This window comes from Euleptes europaea, chromosome 9 (genome assembly GCF_029931775.1).
Source record: "Euleptes europaea isolate rEulEur1 chromosome 9, rEulEur1.hap1, whole genome shotgun sequence".
Lineage (NCBI taxonomy): Eukaryota > Metazoa > Chordata > Lepidosauria > Squamata > Sphaerodactylidae > Euleptes > Euleptes europaea.
Window position 1 is genome coordinate 71,714,286 of NC_079320.1, and position 17,271 is coordinate 71,731,556.

The following is a 17,271-nucleotide window of genomic DNA, read 5'->3' on the forward strand; positions in this document are numbered from 1 at the left end:
TTCAAGAGCTGGCAGAATGTGCTAAATGACCCAGACTTCTCTTCTGCATCCTTCTTAAGCACCCAGGTCTGTAGGGACGCAATCCTCAGAATACTTTCCTGAGAGTATGCCCTATTAATTAAAATGGAATTTACTTCTGAGTAGACATGCTTAGGATTGTTCTTCTGCCTGAGGAACCTGTGTTGACAACAGACCACTTCCTGAGTTTGAAATCTAGTGTGCTGTTTTAACAAAAGTGTACGCTAAGTATACAAAGAACGGTTGAATGTCAAGAGGATTACAGGTTGAGTATCCCTTATCCAGATATCCAATATCTGGACTGATCTGAAAACCGGACCTTTTGAGCTGGCATGCAGGCCTTACTCACAGGCCCTCAGTAGCACCACTGATGGTTCAATGTACACAAAAATATTGCTTAAAATTACATTCAGCCTATGTGTACAAAGTATATATAAAACATAAAAGAATTTCGTGTTTAGACTTGGGTCCCATCTCCAAGATATCTCATTATGTACATGCAAAAATTCCAAAAGATTCCAAAATACAGAAAGATCTGAAATACGGACCACTTCTGGTCACAAGCAGTCTGGATAAGGGATACTCAACCTGTACATTACTTTCAAAATATATACAACAATGCATTTATCCAGAGAAGAAAAGGAAGATGTTTGTGTTGGCTGTCTTTCTTGAAGAGTATGTGGGCTTTTAAAGATACAAGAGTACACTGTACTCAGGCTATGTTAATATGTACAAACACCTGAAACTTGTGGCACCCTGAAGACTAGAAACATGTTTCAGAATATGCTTGATGGTGGAAAGTGCCGTCAAGTAACAGCTGACTTATGGCAACCCTGTAGGGTTTTTAAGGCAAGAGACATTCGGAGGGGGTTTTGCCATTGCCTACCTCCGTTGAGAGTCCTGAGAGAACTGTGACTGGCCCAAGGTCATCCAGCAGGCTTCATGTGGAGGAGTGGGGAATTGAACCTGGTTCTCCGGATTAGTGTCTGCCCCTCTTAAACCACCACACCACAACATATGTCTCTCCTTCCTAAATCCATAGTACTTCTTAAACCACAGTTCTGAGACAGCACATGTGATGAAGGCCCTAGTGGAGCTTTCAAAACACAAATTCAGAGTTTCATATTTGGAAGGTTGAAACATTAATTTACCCCTGTCCCTTTTTTTGATGAAGAACTTCTTCAAAGGTTGCACTTTTTGATTCAGTTGGCATTGAAGAATTCAAAATTGAATTAACAGTCAGGCAACGTTCATATCGCTCCAACATTTTCTTGATCTTTTCTTTAGATACTCCATGAATATTTCGCCTACATATTAAAATTAGGAAAATATTTGATATTATAATTTCACAACAAAATCATTTTAAAAGATTCAACCCTTTTGCCTTATTTCCTTTCCTTATTTGAGTTGCAGGCTAAATATTTACATGATGTAGCTTTTGCAATGTTACAATTTAACAGCAGGTTTTGACTATTGTTATCTACTTATACACAAGCAAATGAAGAAGTCTGTGTAACAGGAAAGCCACACTAATATCACCCTAGCAATTTACTACTTTTAAAATATTGATTATGCAGAACTCTAACCTGAGAAGAAGAGATTTTAAAATCTTTTATTTTCAATTTCTATTTGACAACTTGCAAATGTAAGAGGAAAATCCACTGAACTATTTTTATCTATGTTCTGAATCATGATGACATTTTAAACCCACTCTTGCTAGAGCTCTGAAAATACCAAACAGTCCGGAATTATTTCTTCTAAGATATTTTTAGCAAATGAGGACCTTAGCATATAAGCCACAGACCCAAGAAAATAGAAAAGAAAAAGACTTAGGGCACTTTCACACATGCCAAATGTACTTTCAAATCTACTTTCAATGCACTTTGAAGATGGATTTTACTGAAATGGCAAAATCCACTTGCAAACGATAGTTAAAGTGCATTGAAAGTGGATTGGAAGTGCCCTTAGAAAACACCAAAATGCAGTTCTGGCATTTGTTTTAATTCTTTGTTTCCTGCCTCACCTATGGCTATCAGTCACTCTGGGTAGATCCCAGCATTTCATTTCCTCAACCAACAAAGACTAGGGGTTGTAGATAGCTAAACAGCAACAGAAGGTGATAAGATTATTCTCCAATGTTTCCTTTCTTCTTGACCCCTGGAAAGATCATATCTGGTGTCACAGGACCAATGAGGACAAAAAGCCGTGCAATTCAGGGGATTCAGGAGGAATCATCCCTCTACTCTCTTCTACCCGAGTGCAGAAGACGGGATGATTTCACTCAGTTCCCTACTCCTCACTGCAGCCTCCCCAACATACATGACTTTATTGTCCATGCGGGTGCTGTGACACCAAGCATCACCTTTCTGGGGGTCAAAGGGAACTGCAAAGAAAATCCATTCATGTTGTACTCATAGTTTGACAGATGCCCCCCATCCCCCATCACTAGTGTAGGCCTCCGATGAGAAAAGTCAGGAACAGTATAGATGCAAGAACAGCCCCAAACGTATGGGATCTATTTGACCATCTTTAAATGAATCAGTACACTTCACAGCCAAATAGTATTTCTGAATTAGCTGGACAGCTCTATGGGAACTGAAGCTGCAACTCAAATCAACTGAAGATTTTGATGGAGGCAAGAACAATTCAGAACATTGCAGCAATCTAGAACGTCTTAAGTGGCATAATCATGTTCAGGAAATACTCCTTTTGTTTACTGAGATCTTTTCTACATAAAGGCATTATATTGTTTCAAACTTTTTATGAGGAAGAAAACATTTTTACCTTTCAAGTTCTTTTGGTTTAAACTTCCACCAAGTATCCGGTTCACGAAATATAACTTTATATTTGTGTTGCTGTGACTGAATAAAAGTATAACAAATGTAAACATACTCATAAAATGTCATATTATTTTTATATCCAAGATACAGCAAGGTAAGCATACAGTTAAAAAGGGTGTCAAATCTTACTAGTAAATCACCACTGCTAGGTACAAAGAAAAGACAATCATGCTAGAAAAAGTTGAAGGCAGCAGGAAAAGAGGAAGACCCAACAACAGATGGATTGACTCTATAAAGGAAGCCACGGCCCTCAGTTTGCAGGACCTGAGCAAGGCTGTTAAAGATAGGACGTTTTGGAGGACATTGATTCATAGGGTTGCCATGAGTCAGAAGCGACTTGATGGCACTTAACACACACACAGGTACAGAGGGAGATCTTCCAAAAACTATATGAGCATCCACAGCATATACATAACATAAGCTTTGTATAATTACAAATTCCACGGAGCACATGCCTAACCATGGCAAATACTTTCAAAACCTAATTACAGTCACTTCAAACATCAAGACACCTAGACCATGTTCAGATGGTATTTACCCTAGGGAAAATCAGGAAAGGGACATAGGCACACACTGTGTCCTCCACTCTGAATCCTGGCAACACAGGGGTAATGATGGTTGGGAAGGCTGAGGTCTTGAAGGACTCTGTGCTCCACACATTTGAAGGGGGGTTCAGTTGGTCTTTACTGACTTGCTTAAGAGCCTATGGGTTATACTGGACCCAGCACTATGGCTGGAGAAGTTAATGCAGCTACAAAACACAATTTGTTGCCTAGAGTCTCAGAGAGACAGGTGGAATAAAATAAATAAATCCCACTCACTGTGTAGAGACAGCACACAAGCCCCAAGGCCATTTCTGACTTTCCCCTGGGTAGCACCAGAACAGGACCCTGGAGAGTATATACCTGAAGTACCACAGTGTGAACAAGCCCAGAGACAACAGGTCTCCATAACAATATCACTAAATTATAGACTACTAACCAAAGTAACATAAGGCTTCATCTCCCAAGCCTGTATGTTTGTGTTGTCTATTATTATAGGAGTGACCTTTTTTTCGAATTCTTCTTTGGCTAAAAAATATACCAAGAGACAAAAATCACAGTTTAATTTCACTGTAATGCAAGTGACCTTTAAAAGATACATTTCTTTTCAAATAAGAACTATCACAGAAATTGCTAAACCAGGATCTCTTTGGGTTTTTTTTGGTTGGATGCAAATTGTTGAAAAATGACAGGTTCAGGGAAGAGGACAAAATTTCTAGAAGGACTCCCTCAAGTGTTACCTAGGAAGAAGGGACTAAGAGGCCTGGTTTGTTCCCTCTTCGTGAGGGATACAGCAATGGGTTTCCTGTGAGAGAGGGCCAAGGTGGTGTCTGAGAAATTGCTCCTTTTCAAATGGAGAAGAGGCTGACATGTGAAACTTCCACCCTAGAAAGAAAGGCTGGTCTCCAGAACCCTAAGGAGCAGGGATATACATAAATACCCTACATCAATAGTGATTCTGCTGGGACACTGCCCACTTGGCCCTATAAGGAGGGAGCAACCAGAGTTTTCCAGGAGTTTGAGTAGGGGGACAAAGACAAGTGACCTATTCCTCATTCACATATTGACTCTGGGACTACTCTGACTCTGCATATCACTGTTTCATTGTTAGCAATTGTGGTCAGCAGCCTGGCTCTGTGGGCCTCAACCAGCATGCAGCAGCTGCTTGCAGCCTGGTCGGAAGTAAACACAACCGGGCCGGACGTGACATGCTGGCGGGAGGATGGGGAGAAGGCAGCCAGCCGTGGGATTTAAGGAAAATGCCAGAGAGGGAAGAGGCATGGAGGAGAAAGAAGTGGCAGTGAGGAGGGAAGCTGAAGGGGGAAAGCTGGGACACAGGGGTGGCAGTGGTTGCGGCAGCCGCTCAAGCAAGCTCAGAACCGACTAGCCCAGAGGAGGCAGGAGCTGTTGGTGAGCGAATCACTGTGCATGCTGGGACCAACATGGAGGGAAGAGGAAACTCACCAAGGGGAGGGAGGCGACGGCTGGAGCAGCAGGGCAGTCGGAGCTGAACTGAGGACTGGCGAAGGACGCATGGGCAGGGAAGGGTTGACTCCAAGGGACCCTTATGGTCAAGAGGGAATGGTATTAAGGGAAGGGACTATGGGAACAGAGGTTTGATAGGGATTGCTTAGAGGGACCAAGGGAAGTGCACTGTATAAAAGAAAGCAATACCTCAATGGTGTCCAATGAGGAACACAGGAAGGGCGACCCCTGCTGGTCAAATCATAGGGGGCTCCCTGGTCTGAAGCCACAGTGAACGGAACAGCAACAGAAAACTCACATTTAATTATTCCCTTCCTTAGATAAAAGCTATTTTTAAAGTTACAGTTCAGATCTGAGTGGAGTAACAACTACTTTGTGACCACTGCTTACAGGACTTTAAACAGAAGAGTTACAATTAGATTAACTGACGTGTTTGACAATGAAGAAGCTGTAGTACAAATTTACAGTGCCCTACACAGAAAATAGCAAATGAAGGTGGATTCCTTGTTGTACATAGAATTCTGGCTCACACAATAATCTGTTTCACCACTTTATATGGCACATGCCATATAAAATCTGAAAACCATAATTCACTTCTGTAGTATAACATACTCATTTAGATACATGGCCAAAGTACCCCCAGGTAAGAGCCGTTTCTCACTGAAACATTATCTTATTCCTCTTTGCGACCAATCTAAGTAGTAGGCCCCTTATTCCCTTTTCACAGATGGTAAATTGAGGTTGTGACATGCCCAAGGCTGTCCCATTCAATATAATCCAGACTTCCACAAAGGCCTGAAGTGTGCAGGGTACTACTTAAGCATAGGGGCTTCCCATTCTCTGACAGGAAACTCCCCTGTTATAAGGGTTCCTCAGTGCACACAGTATTCCTCAATCCAGAAAAGAAAAACTTTTTTTTTAACATGGGCAGAGGTTCATGTGCACACTTGATTCCTCTGTGTACACATCAGAACTTCAGAATCAGGGTCCATGAGTCTGCAAAGAACTGGACTCTGAATGCAGGTCTCTCAGAACAGAGCCAAGCATTCTCTCTTCTGGGCCACACTGGCTAGAAACGTTTATGGAGTTTTTTCTAGCACAGAAAAAGAGGAAAATTCAAAATATGTTTTTTGTACAACACTCATGATGATCAAAACTATGCTACGGAATAAAAGATGCAAACGAATGGTCAGGCTCTTAATCATAATTACTACAATTACATGTAACAAAGCAGGTGCTATGAGCCAATCAAAAAAGTAGAAAAAACAGGTCACCCACACATAAAGCAGCAGTTTCTATACATGTACAGAAAAATGTGCCATTGCAAATTGAACAGAAGGAATAAACCAAAGTAAAAATGGCCTGGTGAGGGTGCAGCATGCTCCAGGACACAGGAGATGTCAAGAGTGCTTGACTCAATGAGGAGGAGGAACACCATCCAACAACAGTTAAGAGAGGAAATTGGTCTGTACAAACCCTAAAGAGCTTAAGGAAATCTGGAGGGGTAGGGAATCACCTATAATCTCCTTCCAGTTCCCAAGTTTGTTCCCTCTAACGCCCCCTCCCCCACAGGACAGCTGAGCACCAGCTGAAAGGAAACCAGGCTGGGGGTGGGGAGGGGAAAGAAGTTGCCCAGCTCAAACTGCTAAGAGCTTATAATACTTAGGAGGGTGTGAACAATGCACACCTCCCCCCTACAACACAGGCAGAAAAGGGTGAAAATATTCCTCTCCTGAGCCATATTGCTTATGTTCAGGGTTAGATGGCAGCTGCCTGTTCATGTCCCAGACATTATAGTGTTATAGGGTGTGACAGACAGGTCCACTTCCGCCTTTCTCAGAGGCAGCCAATGGGAGCTTATGGAAAGCTGGGGGAGGATGGCAGTTGAAGACAGGGAGTTAGAGAAAAGGGGAAGAGTAGTCAGTTTGAAAATGGAGGATTCTGTGCCTGTGAAGGAAGCAGCCTGTGTTAGAGCTGGCTTCTGAGAACTGACATTTTGTAATTAGCGACTGCTAGAGAGATCTAGGTTTCAGAAGTTCCAATATTAGGAACAATGCACTGCTGTGTTCTAGTCATCCTATGTTGTTGACATTGCAAACAAGTTAACTCTTTATTTTCTCTGTTGAAACCCTACTGACTGGATTTCTAGTGTTTTAGGGAAAATATCACACATGCACACACACACCAACCTTGACATCCATAGCCAGTGAATCTATTTAACAATATGGTAGCAGAAAATAAGAGAAAGAAGTATTGGGTCCCCTGACACCAATAGCCCTGAACAGTAGTTGAGTGAGGAATAGGTAGTAAAGGGAACTAGGCTGCTACTTATTAAAGGAAGGGGAGACAGGTGGCGAATTGTGACTACCCTGATTTGCCAGAGTACCTAAATCTGCATGAAGAGAGGTTAATGGTGAGGTAGTGTGGTTTGGTAGGGTCACATAGGACTATTGCATTTCAATGCTAGAGTGCTAAAGTTCAGGACTAGGAAAGCAGTTGCTTATATCCATCACCTACCGTAATTCCACACAAACCCTGAACATTCACAATGTTAGCAAAATGCCCATAATTATGACTGTTACTGTGGGGTGGGAAAGGATTGTATGCTCTGGGGGGGGTATCAGGAGTGCAATCCACTGCAGGATTTTTGTCACCCATCAGTGTTCCCAAGTGCTGCATTTCACTTTGCTTCTTTTAATTCATGTGCAGCTATACACTGATGTGAAAAGGTGGAAACACTGCATATATATCCCACGTGAGACTGTACAGAAACCTACAATACAGAGAAGCAAATGGGGGGAAAATATCTCTAAATACAAATGATATTAATTATAGTGAACATTAATTATGGTGACCATACATTTGGATGTACTGCTTTTTTTGTATACCTGCTTGTATATGGATCCTTGAGTATTCTTAAAATACAAACTAATGCTCATCACAATTCTGTACTGTTTCTTGTCTCACCCTCTGGCAGTTTTCTGGTGGTTCTATTGTTGCCTTACAGTAACAAAATCAGTGACAGCTAGTGTGGGTGAATTTTAACTTGGCATGAGCGGAGCCATTGTTATTGTCTGCTGGGTTTCTCTGGTTGAAAATGGGCCTTTGTACCCTGACAAGTTTTTATGGTGGCTTTGCTATTCTAAAAGTACTATTGTCAAAGAAAACAAGTCCTTGGGCACTGATAAGATGGTACAGAGGAGAATTTTGAGTTACCCTCCCTGAAGCTACAAGAAGCTAGATACAATTTCTAAGCTGCATGAATGTATCAATACTTGCTTATGTCTAACTGGATGGGATAATTCTTCTTTTGCAGTGCTTCCTTAGTAACGCTGTGATATCATTAAAACTATAAAAGTTGTATGCATAATGAGCTCATTAGAACTTCCTTGTCTTTAAGTGACTTAGACTAGGTGAACTTCTCAGCTCAAGCTTTTAATAAAGGATTACTTTAACGGCTCTGTTTTGTTTGGAGTGAATCATTGGGCAACCCTCCTTGGAACCTTCAATAAATTCCCCGTCACTAGCTTGAGTTACTAGAGAATGAATACTTTATTCAACAGGACCAACACCCGGTTGTTTTTCCAGTATGCGCCTACATATTGGAAAGATGGCTCCAATACTGGCACAAGGGAATCCACGGAATTCTTCTGTGTGCAGATTCCCATACTTTACTATTTCTAGCTCTTACCACGTTTCCAGTTCCACTCATGTGCCTCTGATAAGCGATCAGCATCAAACTGGTATTGTCCACTTTCTTTATAAAAATAGTCATCTGTACTAAGAATAATTCCACCAGGATTATCCTCAAGCAAAGACCTTTAGAAAAAAATCAGGAAAAGAAACCAGTATTTTCAGCAATGTTGCTTCAAAATATTTTAAGAACATAATGTGCAATACATTAATAATTCAATGATGCGAACTTTTAGTTAGTTAAAGCCATGAAAATGTATTTTCTACCATGGTGGTATCATACACACCGACACTATAGCTAATTTTGAACCGAGGCCATAGTGTGTGGATCAAAAAATCCACACAATGGGGCCAGGGCAAGGTAGAGGGTAATATTCTACAAGCCTCAGGGAAGTCCTAGGTGTGCAGAAAAATATGAAGTTAAAAAAAATACACTAGACATTAGAAAAATTCTCAACACAGAGAAGCAATGCTAGGCAACCTGATGCCACCATTCTAGAGAAATCCAAAACTCATAGTTCACTCCTAAGGAGAGTTACTCCAGTCTAAGCCCATTCATTTCAATTTCTTAGGAATGCACTGTCAGTTACTGTTAGCACAGGGAAGGGAGATAGATATACTAAAAAAGATAAAAGGAGCATGGGAAGACAAAGGTGGAGGAGCAGAAAAAATAAAGAAGGAAAGCTAAAGATGGGGGAGAACAGAAAAAAGGGAGGGAGAGGGCCAAAAGCTTCCAGAGAGAAAAAAATCAGAAAAACGTAGTTAAGTAAATAAGTAGGTAGGAGACCAGAGGAGACACTACAGGTACTGCCAGGAGGAGTTAAACAGGAAAAACAAGAGGGAGAGAAGGACTGGAGAAATGGGCTCCCCCCATGAATCTTCACAGGTGATGCTCTAAAACAGGAGCTTCATCATCTTTCGGTGGCATTCAGTCTTTTAGCTGTTTAGCTTTATAACATTTCTAAATCTTGGCAAATTTTAAACATTACTGCTGCCTTTCTAATATCAGTAGTACAGAAGAATGGAAGACTTTCACAATGTGTCACAACCTAGTATTAATTATAGTAAAACTTTTTGGTAGCAAATGCACAAATCAAGAAGTGGGGAGAGATAATCAGGGTTGGCTTATCAGGACCTATTCCTCAAAATACGCACTCTCCCCTGCCCAAGCAACTTCTCCGCCCCCTTCCAATCCTGGTTTCACATCAGATGGTTACCAATGCAAAGCAATGACTCCTTCATTAACCAAACTGAAACCATGATTTGACAAGGATTTACGAACTACAGGTTACAAAGAAATCTGGTTTATATTAACCATCATTTTCATCTGTGCCCATACTTCATGTACGGGTGAGGTGGGTGAAACTGCAAATGGGAGGAGGGCGCACATGGTCCCAAGGCTAGTTTTCAATTTGTACCCTACAAGCAGGGACCCACAAAGAACTTGAAGTGATGGGGTATCCCATCCCCCCTTTGCTTCCTTCTCTCTCCCCCCTTCTCTAATCAGTCTTCCCTGTCTCTTCTGCCCCCAACACTTCTTTGCCAATCTTTTACCCCCTCTCTTTCTTCCCCCCTCCCCTTCTCTGTCAATTCTCGGGAGCCACCACATCTTTTGGTAAGTCATCTGCACACATGCACACAATGTTATTGTTTGGGGGGGGTATTTAAATATCCCCAATGAATTTTTTTTAAGTTCACAGATTTTTCTGCAAACCTGGGGGTTCCCCCAAGGTTACAGAACTGTTTTCTGCCAGCATGAGCCTGATACACAGATTCAGATATCTGCAAATTGGCCTACACTTCACTATTAGAATATACTAGTGGAGACCCCGCAAGTAACTTTTAGGGACAGGGCATCCCATCCACTCCTCCTTTGTTTTGCTCCCTCTTCCCCCTTCTCTATCAATGTTTGTCTCTTTCTCCCACCACTTCTCTGTAAAGCTGGTAGCTACCGATGAACCTCTCCTCCATGAATCTGTCTAACCCCCTTTTAAAGCCATCTAACCTTTGTGGCCATCAGTATGTCCACTGGCACTGAATTCTACAATTTGGTTACTCATTGAGTAAAGAAGTATTTCCTTTTGACTGTCCTGAACATATTGCCTATCAACTTCACAGGGTGCCTGAGTTCTAGTATTATGGGACAGGGAGAAAAAGTTCTGTCTACCCACTTTTTCCACCCTATTCATAGTTTTATCAACTATCACACCCACCTTTACATATATTTTTTTCTAAACTGAAAAGCCCCAGATTCTTCAGTCTTTCACCACAGGAAAGGTGCTCCAACCCCTTAAATCAGCTTGGCTGCCTTCTTCTGTACTTTTTCCAGCTCTGCAACATCTTTTTTGAGATATACTAATGAGATATTCTAAGTCTAGGGCAGCTTTGTAGTGTTCTCATAGGGTTCTCCTGTCAGCCACACAAAACGGGTTTAGGGTGTTTATTTTCCACAAATACTACAATAAGATTATTATTGTAAGTAGTCTCCAATCATCACATGAACAACCTACCTTGCTAAATATGATTTTCCAGATCCTGGAACTCCTCTGAGAAGAACAAGCACATGATCCGCAAAAGGCGTCTTTCTTCTCACGGGAGAAACAGAAAGCTGATGCACTTGAGAAAGACTCGTGTTTTGGCTTTCATCATTATTTCCCAAGGTCTTCACCAAAGAAGAGTAGATACTCCAGCACCGTGAAGATTCTTGCGAGGAGTCTATTTTTCCAAAAGTCCTATAATTTGAAGTAGGCCTCCAGTGTCCAGGGCTGATTGCAACTGGTGTTACAAAACTATGACTTTGTGGATAAAAGGCAGGAGCCATTAGATTCCAGGCAGACTCCTGACAGTGTTTCTGAAGAACAGAAATATGTGAATTCCATGCCTGTTGAGACTGGTCAACATTCACTAGGGGGGGCAATTGAAAACTGGCTACTGGGCACAGGTCAGGAACAGAAATATTTTTAGGATCATAACAAACAACTGCTGCATTTTCCTTTTTTTTAGTATCACAGGAACCTGAACTGTCAAAAGCACTCACTTCAGATTTACTAATTCCCTGACAGAGTTGAGTAGGCATGCGATGTATCACTGTGCGGTCCAACACAGCATTCTGTATCTCGTCTGGATTAACAAAAGACGCTTCCACACTGGCTTGTGTAATAGTTTCTGGAACTGCATTGCTGTCTAGTACTACTTCTGGCAAACTGCAGTTCTCTGGGATTTGTGCAAAGATCGCCATGTCATCCAATGGGTTGTTTGCCTGAATGTTGGACTTTCCTAAAGCAGGTTCAGAGATTTTATAGTAATCAGGATTTAAAGCGGGTAGGAAGTTCTCCATTTTTTCATTGTCTGCTTCCATTTGTTGGGAAGAAACTACAGCATTATAGCCCAAACTGGACTTTGCACATTCAGATAACTTCTTAACACAACTCGAACCACCAATGTCCAAAGCTGCATACAAAGTACCTGAGACTTGGTCATTTTTCAGATCCTTCAATTCACTATTGAGATAATGTTCCTCAAAAGAATTATGTAGTAAATAAACCAGTTCTCCAGATGATTGAAACTTCTCCAATTCGTCATTCCACTTCACAGTTTTTATTTCAGAAGAATTTTGGTCCTCTGTTTCATTAGCAACAACGCTTGGCTGATTTTCAACAAACAGTGACGCAGAAATGGAATCAAAACCTGAGACTTTGGACGAAGATGTTACCCGCTTAGCAGCAGTGGACAATTCTAGCAGATAATCCATCGTGTTTTCCACTATTAAAACAGGAAAGAAACGGTCACCAGAAGCAATGCAAAACTTATTTCAAAGTAGAAAGATGTCAGGAACACTGCAAGAAGTGCCAAGGAATTTAATCTCTCCTGTTACCTGATTCTCCATTCAAGATGTCAATCAATGCTCTGTGCTGTCATGTTCAATGGCCTTCTACCCACTCACCAACCCAAAAAAAGATGAAGACTAAGTGGCTGAAAGATATTCTTCACCTTCTTGGCCACCTAGGAGCCAAGGAACAATGTGCCCTGAGCTAATCCAATAGACGATGAGGAGGTAATTTGTTCCCCTGAGGATCTATTATATATTACCTTTTAATAATGCAATGCTTGATTTCAAAACTAATGATCATGACCCAGTGCATAATTACAGGAGCTCAAATACTCAGTGGGTCTGATATGTGTACAACTACTCATTGGAGTCGATATATATGAACAAAATTAAACCAACAGACATTTTGAACTCATTTGCTACCAAAATGCCTCTGTCCTTACAAAAGAGCAGGGTCTAACTACCATTATATAGAAGAAAAACGTGCTGAAAAACAGCTATGAACTACACTCAGTTGCAGAGAATAAAGGACAAGACAGCATCTGCCGAGTAAATGGAAAAATCAATATTTTAATGCTCACAAAGAAACAGAAAAGTAAATTAAAATACAGCAAACAGGAGCTTATAAAAACAAGAGACACAATCATGTGCTCTAACACTGACAAAACAGCTTGCTCATGTAAAAATTCTATTTTGTTCCATTATTTTGAAAGCCAGGATCTCACGGAATATGGGAAGATAGCTATTAAATACCTACTGAAGGACAGATTGTAAAAACACCACGAAGTGACTTATGGTGACCTCATAGGGTTTTCAAGGCAAGAGAAGGTCAGAGGTGGCTTGTCATTGCCTGCCTCTGCATGGGCTGACAGAGTTCTGAGAGAACTGACTGGCCCGAGGTCACCCAACAGGTTTCCTGTGGAGGAGTGGGGAATTGAACCTGGTTCTCTAGCTCAGAGTCTGCCACTCTTAACCTCTGCACCACACTGGCTCTTTAGGGATACCAGTACTAACATTAAACAGACTCAGAAAAGACTCCAGAAAGTAGAATAGGAAAAAATGAATACAGCAAGTACCATTTCAAACATGTAAAAGTCAGCCTTGACTAGTAAAGCAGAAAGTCAATAAAGAGAAAGTTCTAGTTTCGCTTCCAGACTCTCATTAGTTTCAGGTGCAACCAAGGCAAGTATTAACCTTATCTCAGCATTTTTATCATCACTCCTTCTAAAAGTTCTGTGCCTACAAGTAGGGTAGAGAGATGGGATTTCTCTATACCAAATATACACTAGGTTGAAATTTTTAAAAGGCCCAAAGACAACTGAGCTCCAGAAACCATAGAATGCACAAGGGCAGTTGAGTGTCAGTTATAGAAATTTCTGGAAAATAAAAAGCAGGAGGATGGGGAATTAGTTCACTGAAATCTCTAAACTATAGTATGCCATAGACGTTAAGGTCAGGGAATGCTCAACATAACCCTCACACCATTCAAATTCAGTCTGCACCCCTAAATCCAGGATGCTGTAAGTTTTTACAGGCACTGATCACTTAATTATTAAGGTTTCTTTGCTGCATTTTGCAAACAAAAATAGCTTGAAATAGCTTGTAAAATTCAAGCCAAAGACAAACATTTATTAAAGAGAGTTCTGCAATTCTAACTACAAATATCACCCTTACATACCACAACTGACTAAACTACAAAGGGAACTAAAGCCATAACATCTTACAATACCCTGGAATTGCGGGGAGAGGACAAATATCATCAGAGAATGCAGATGAGCCGGTGTGCATTCCTTAATTCTACCTCCTCCCCCAAATTCTCCCATAGAGCACAGGGAAAGAGAGATAAAATACACCACAATCCTGAACTGTATTGCTTAGGTTCAAGGCTACATGAGCAGATTCCTGCTACTTATCTAGAGCTCAGTATAGCCTTGTGTTGTTGCGCTTGGGGTGGGGGTGTTCCTAATACCTTATCATCACAGGTCTTCAATCTGTGAGCTACTGGTTGAGCTTTACCTACTTTATACACTGCTACCATTCAATTTCCCCAGAAACTTGCAAGGACCCAAAAAGTTTCACATAGTAAAATTCACTTGTTCATTTCCTCAAGATACCAGAATTCAGCGATAAGTACAACCATTTTAAAACATGCAAATAAGTCAGTTCCTTTTTTCAGGCCCGTTGGGGAACACAAAAAGGAGACATGAAACTATTTTGTTTCATTTTCTCATTTACTCAAATTCCTATGATGGAACTGCATACTTAAATGCAAAGGTTCCCTCATGAAACAAAGCACTGACAAAAACGGCAGAACTTGATTTACCTCTGAAATCACACTCAGACAGCACCATGTAAATGACAGTAGGATCCAAGTCAGAAAACATTTCTGATAGGCTGCTGAAGAGTTCTTCTTTATTGACCCCATGTGGTGTTTGCGACATTGAAGCATCTACTGGGGAGGGAGCCAAGCCAGTAGCAGCAATTGTTTCTGAGTTTGTGCGCTTTCTGGAGGGGCTCACGCCAAGACTCTTCTTTTTCTTTGGCATTTTTTTTCAAAATAAAAGTTCCCTGTGGGGTTTTTCTATCCATATAACATTGGTTCCATCAATAAGAGATTTTTTTTAATAGACTGCATATTCAGAAGAGCAACCGCAAACCTAAAATGAAGAGACAGAGATAGGACAATGATTTAAAATGCAACTGAATCTTCTCCTTTTTCGTGTTTTGTGTGTACTACAAAAAGATCTGAACCTCTTTTATCCATTACTTAAAACCGAAAAGGAACAGGTTTTTTTTTTAACTATGCTAAAAATAAACCACTATTTAAACTTACAAACAATAAAGCAGAACTATGTTTTCAAACTAAAAAACCTTTCTGTTTTTGTTATGAAATACTGAGTGAAATACATGAAAAGTAATAGTTTGGTTAAAAAACAACATGGTTTTTGAGCTAGTGCAGTCCAGCAGATAATCTAATGATTTTATTGAAGGAGGAATGTGTTTGAATTACTTGCTGGGTTTTTTTTTTTGTTTTTTTTTTTGAGAAAACAGTTTTTTTCAGTTTTTTATGCAGAAAATGGAGACTAACCTCACAATGAATGAAATATAAAGGCTGACAAGTTTTTCATATCTATACAAACAAAAATTCTAAGTCATCCTTCCATATCAGTACTGTAATGAACTGCTAGCTGTAAAATTCATAATTAAGAAATCCACTACTGCAACTAGGAAAAATTAAATATTTCTACCTGTTTAGATAGCATGTCACCCCACTCCCTCCACCCCCAAGACTCTTTTTTCTCTCTACCTTTTTAAAGGATTTTAGTGGGAGACGCATTTTGCCTTCTTTGTTGACTGCAAAACAAAAATGCTAAAAATAAACTATAAACACAAAAGGACTTTTATCATATATAATACAAATTAACAACAGCTTAAGCCAGCGTGGTGTAGTGGTTAAGAGCAGTGGTCTGGAGTGGTAGATTCTGATCTGGAGAACCGGGTTCAATTCCCTACTCCTCCATATGAGCGGCCGAAGCTAATCTGGTGAACTGGATTTGTTTCCCACTCCTACACACGAAGCCAGATGGGAGACCTTGGGCTAGTCACACTCTCTCAACCTCACCTACCTCACAGGATGTCTGTTGTGGGGAAGGGAAGGTGATTGTAAGCCGGTTTGAGTCTCCCTTAAGTGGTAGAGAAAGTCAGCATATAAAAACCAACTCCTCTTCTTCTTTTATGCAAAAGAGCAAAAAAGAGCATAATATTCTATAGGATGTGGAATGGCTGCCAACTTGGAAGGCTTTAAGAGGGGAGTGGACATGTTCATGGAGGATAGGGCTATTCATGGCTACTAGTCAAAATGGCTACTAGTCATCATGCACATCTATTCTCTTTAGTATCAGAGGAGCATGCATATTATATTAGGTGCTTTGGAACACAGGCAGGACAGTGCTGCTGCAGTCGTCCTGCTTGTGGGCTTCCTGGAGGCACCTAGTTGGCCAACTGCGTGGACAGACTGCTGGACGTGATGGGCCTTGGTCTGATCCAGCACGGTTTTTCTTATGTTCTTATTCTAGTTCCAGAGAGGCTGACCTCCTCCTCATTTACATTGCCTCAGATTATTGTGGGTGTCCAAATTTCCAGCTGTCAAAGGGGAGCATTTCAAGCATGAGGCATCAATTAATGTATGGCCATGTAAGCATCAGTGGTTTCAGGGAGAACCCAGCATAAACTACAACAAAGTGATGTTGTGCAATATTAATGCCTGGCAGATTAAATACATGAGCATCAACTGTGGTTTTATAATACATATGGCCATATATTGGAAGCCTAAAAAAGGCCTCAGAAATTCAATTAAAAGTAAAGCAATTTCAGACAGAGAAAATCAGACACTGGGAACAAGCAAGAAGATATGAAATAAGTGGTGAAGGCAAATTGTCGAAAGAAAAGAAGACTGAAAGAAATTGAAGTATGTGACAAGTGGAATAGGAATGCCACAGAATCAGCATGAAGTGTCAAACATAAAGTTACTGTATCACAGGGATGGGGAACGTCAGGCCCGGGGGCCGTATAAGGCCCGCAAAATCATTTGGTCTGGCCCTTCATGGGTCCTGGCAGATCTCTAGCTCAGAAGGATCTAAGACTGGCGATCCACCCCCTCCGGTGGACAGGAATAGCCTCTATTCAAGGTGGATGTGAGTTTGTTTTGCCGAGAACAGGAACCTTCTTTCCCCCTTGCAGAAGAGTGGAGCTGCTAGGACTGCCCAAGAAACTGTGTTAACCCTTTCCCACCCGGGTGGTAGAGAAACGTATTCCCTCTATACTACAAGAGGGCTGGGGGCGGAAGTGGCGACAACGGAGGGGT

The 17,271-nt window shown here is 41.1% G+C and overlaps 1 protein-coding gene across 1 annotated transcript in view; it reads right to left on the reverse strand.

Moving 5' to 3' along the window:
* N4BP2 (NEDD4 binding protein 2) overlaps nucleotides 1-14,953 on the reverse strand; it is a 32,488-nt gene extending 17,535 nt beyond the window's left edge. The window contains exons 1-6 of the mRNA XM_056855841.1: nucleotides 14,731-14,953; nucleotides 11,089-12,340; nucleotides 8,577-8,704; nucleotides 3,840-3,928; nucleotides 2,803-2,879; nucleotides 1,170-1,325 (exon numbers count right to left, since the gene is read on the reverse strand). Coding sequence (XP_056711819.1) covers nucleotides 1,170-1,325; nucleotides 2,803-2,879; nucleotides 3,840-3,928; nucleotides 8,577-8,704; nucleotides 11,089-12,340; nucleotides 14,731-14,953 — 1,925 coding nt within the window. The remainder of the gene's footprint in view (nucleotides 1-1,169; nucleotides 1,326-2,802; nucleotides 2,880-3,839; nucleotides 3,929-8,576; nucleotides 8,705-11,088; nucleotides 12,341-14,730) is intronic.
* Nucleotides 14,954-17,271: the final 2,318 nt, after the last annotated feature.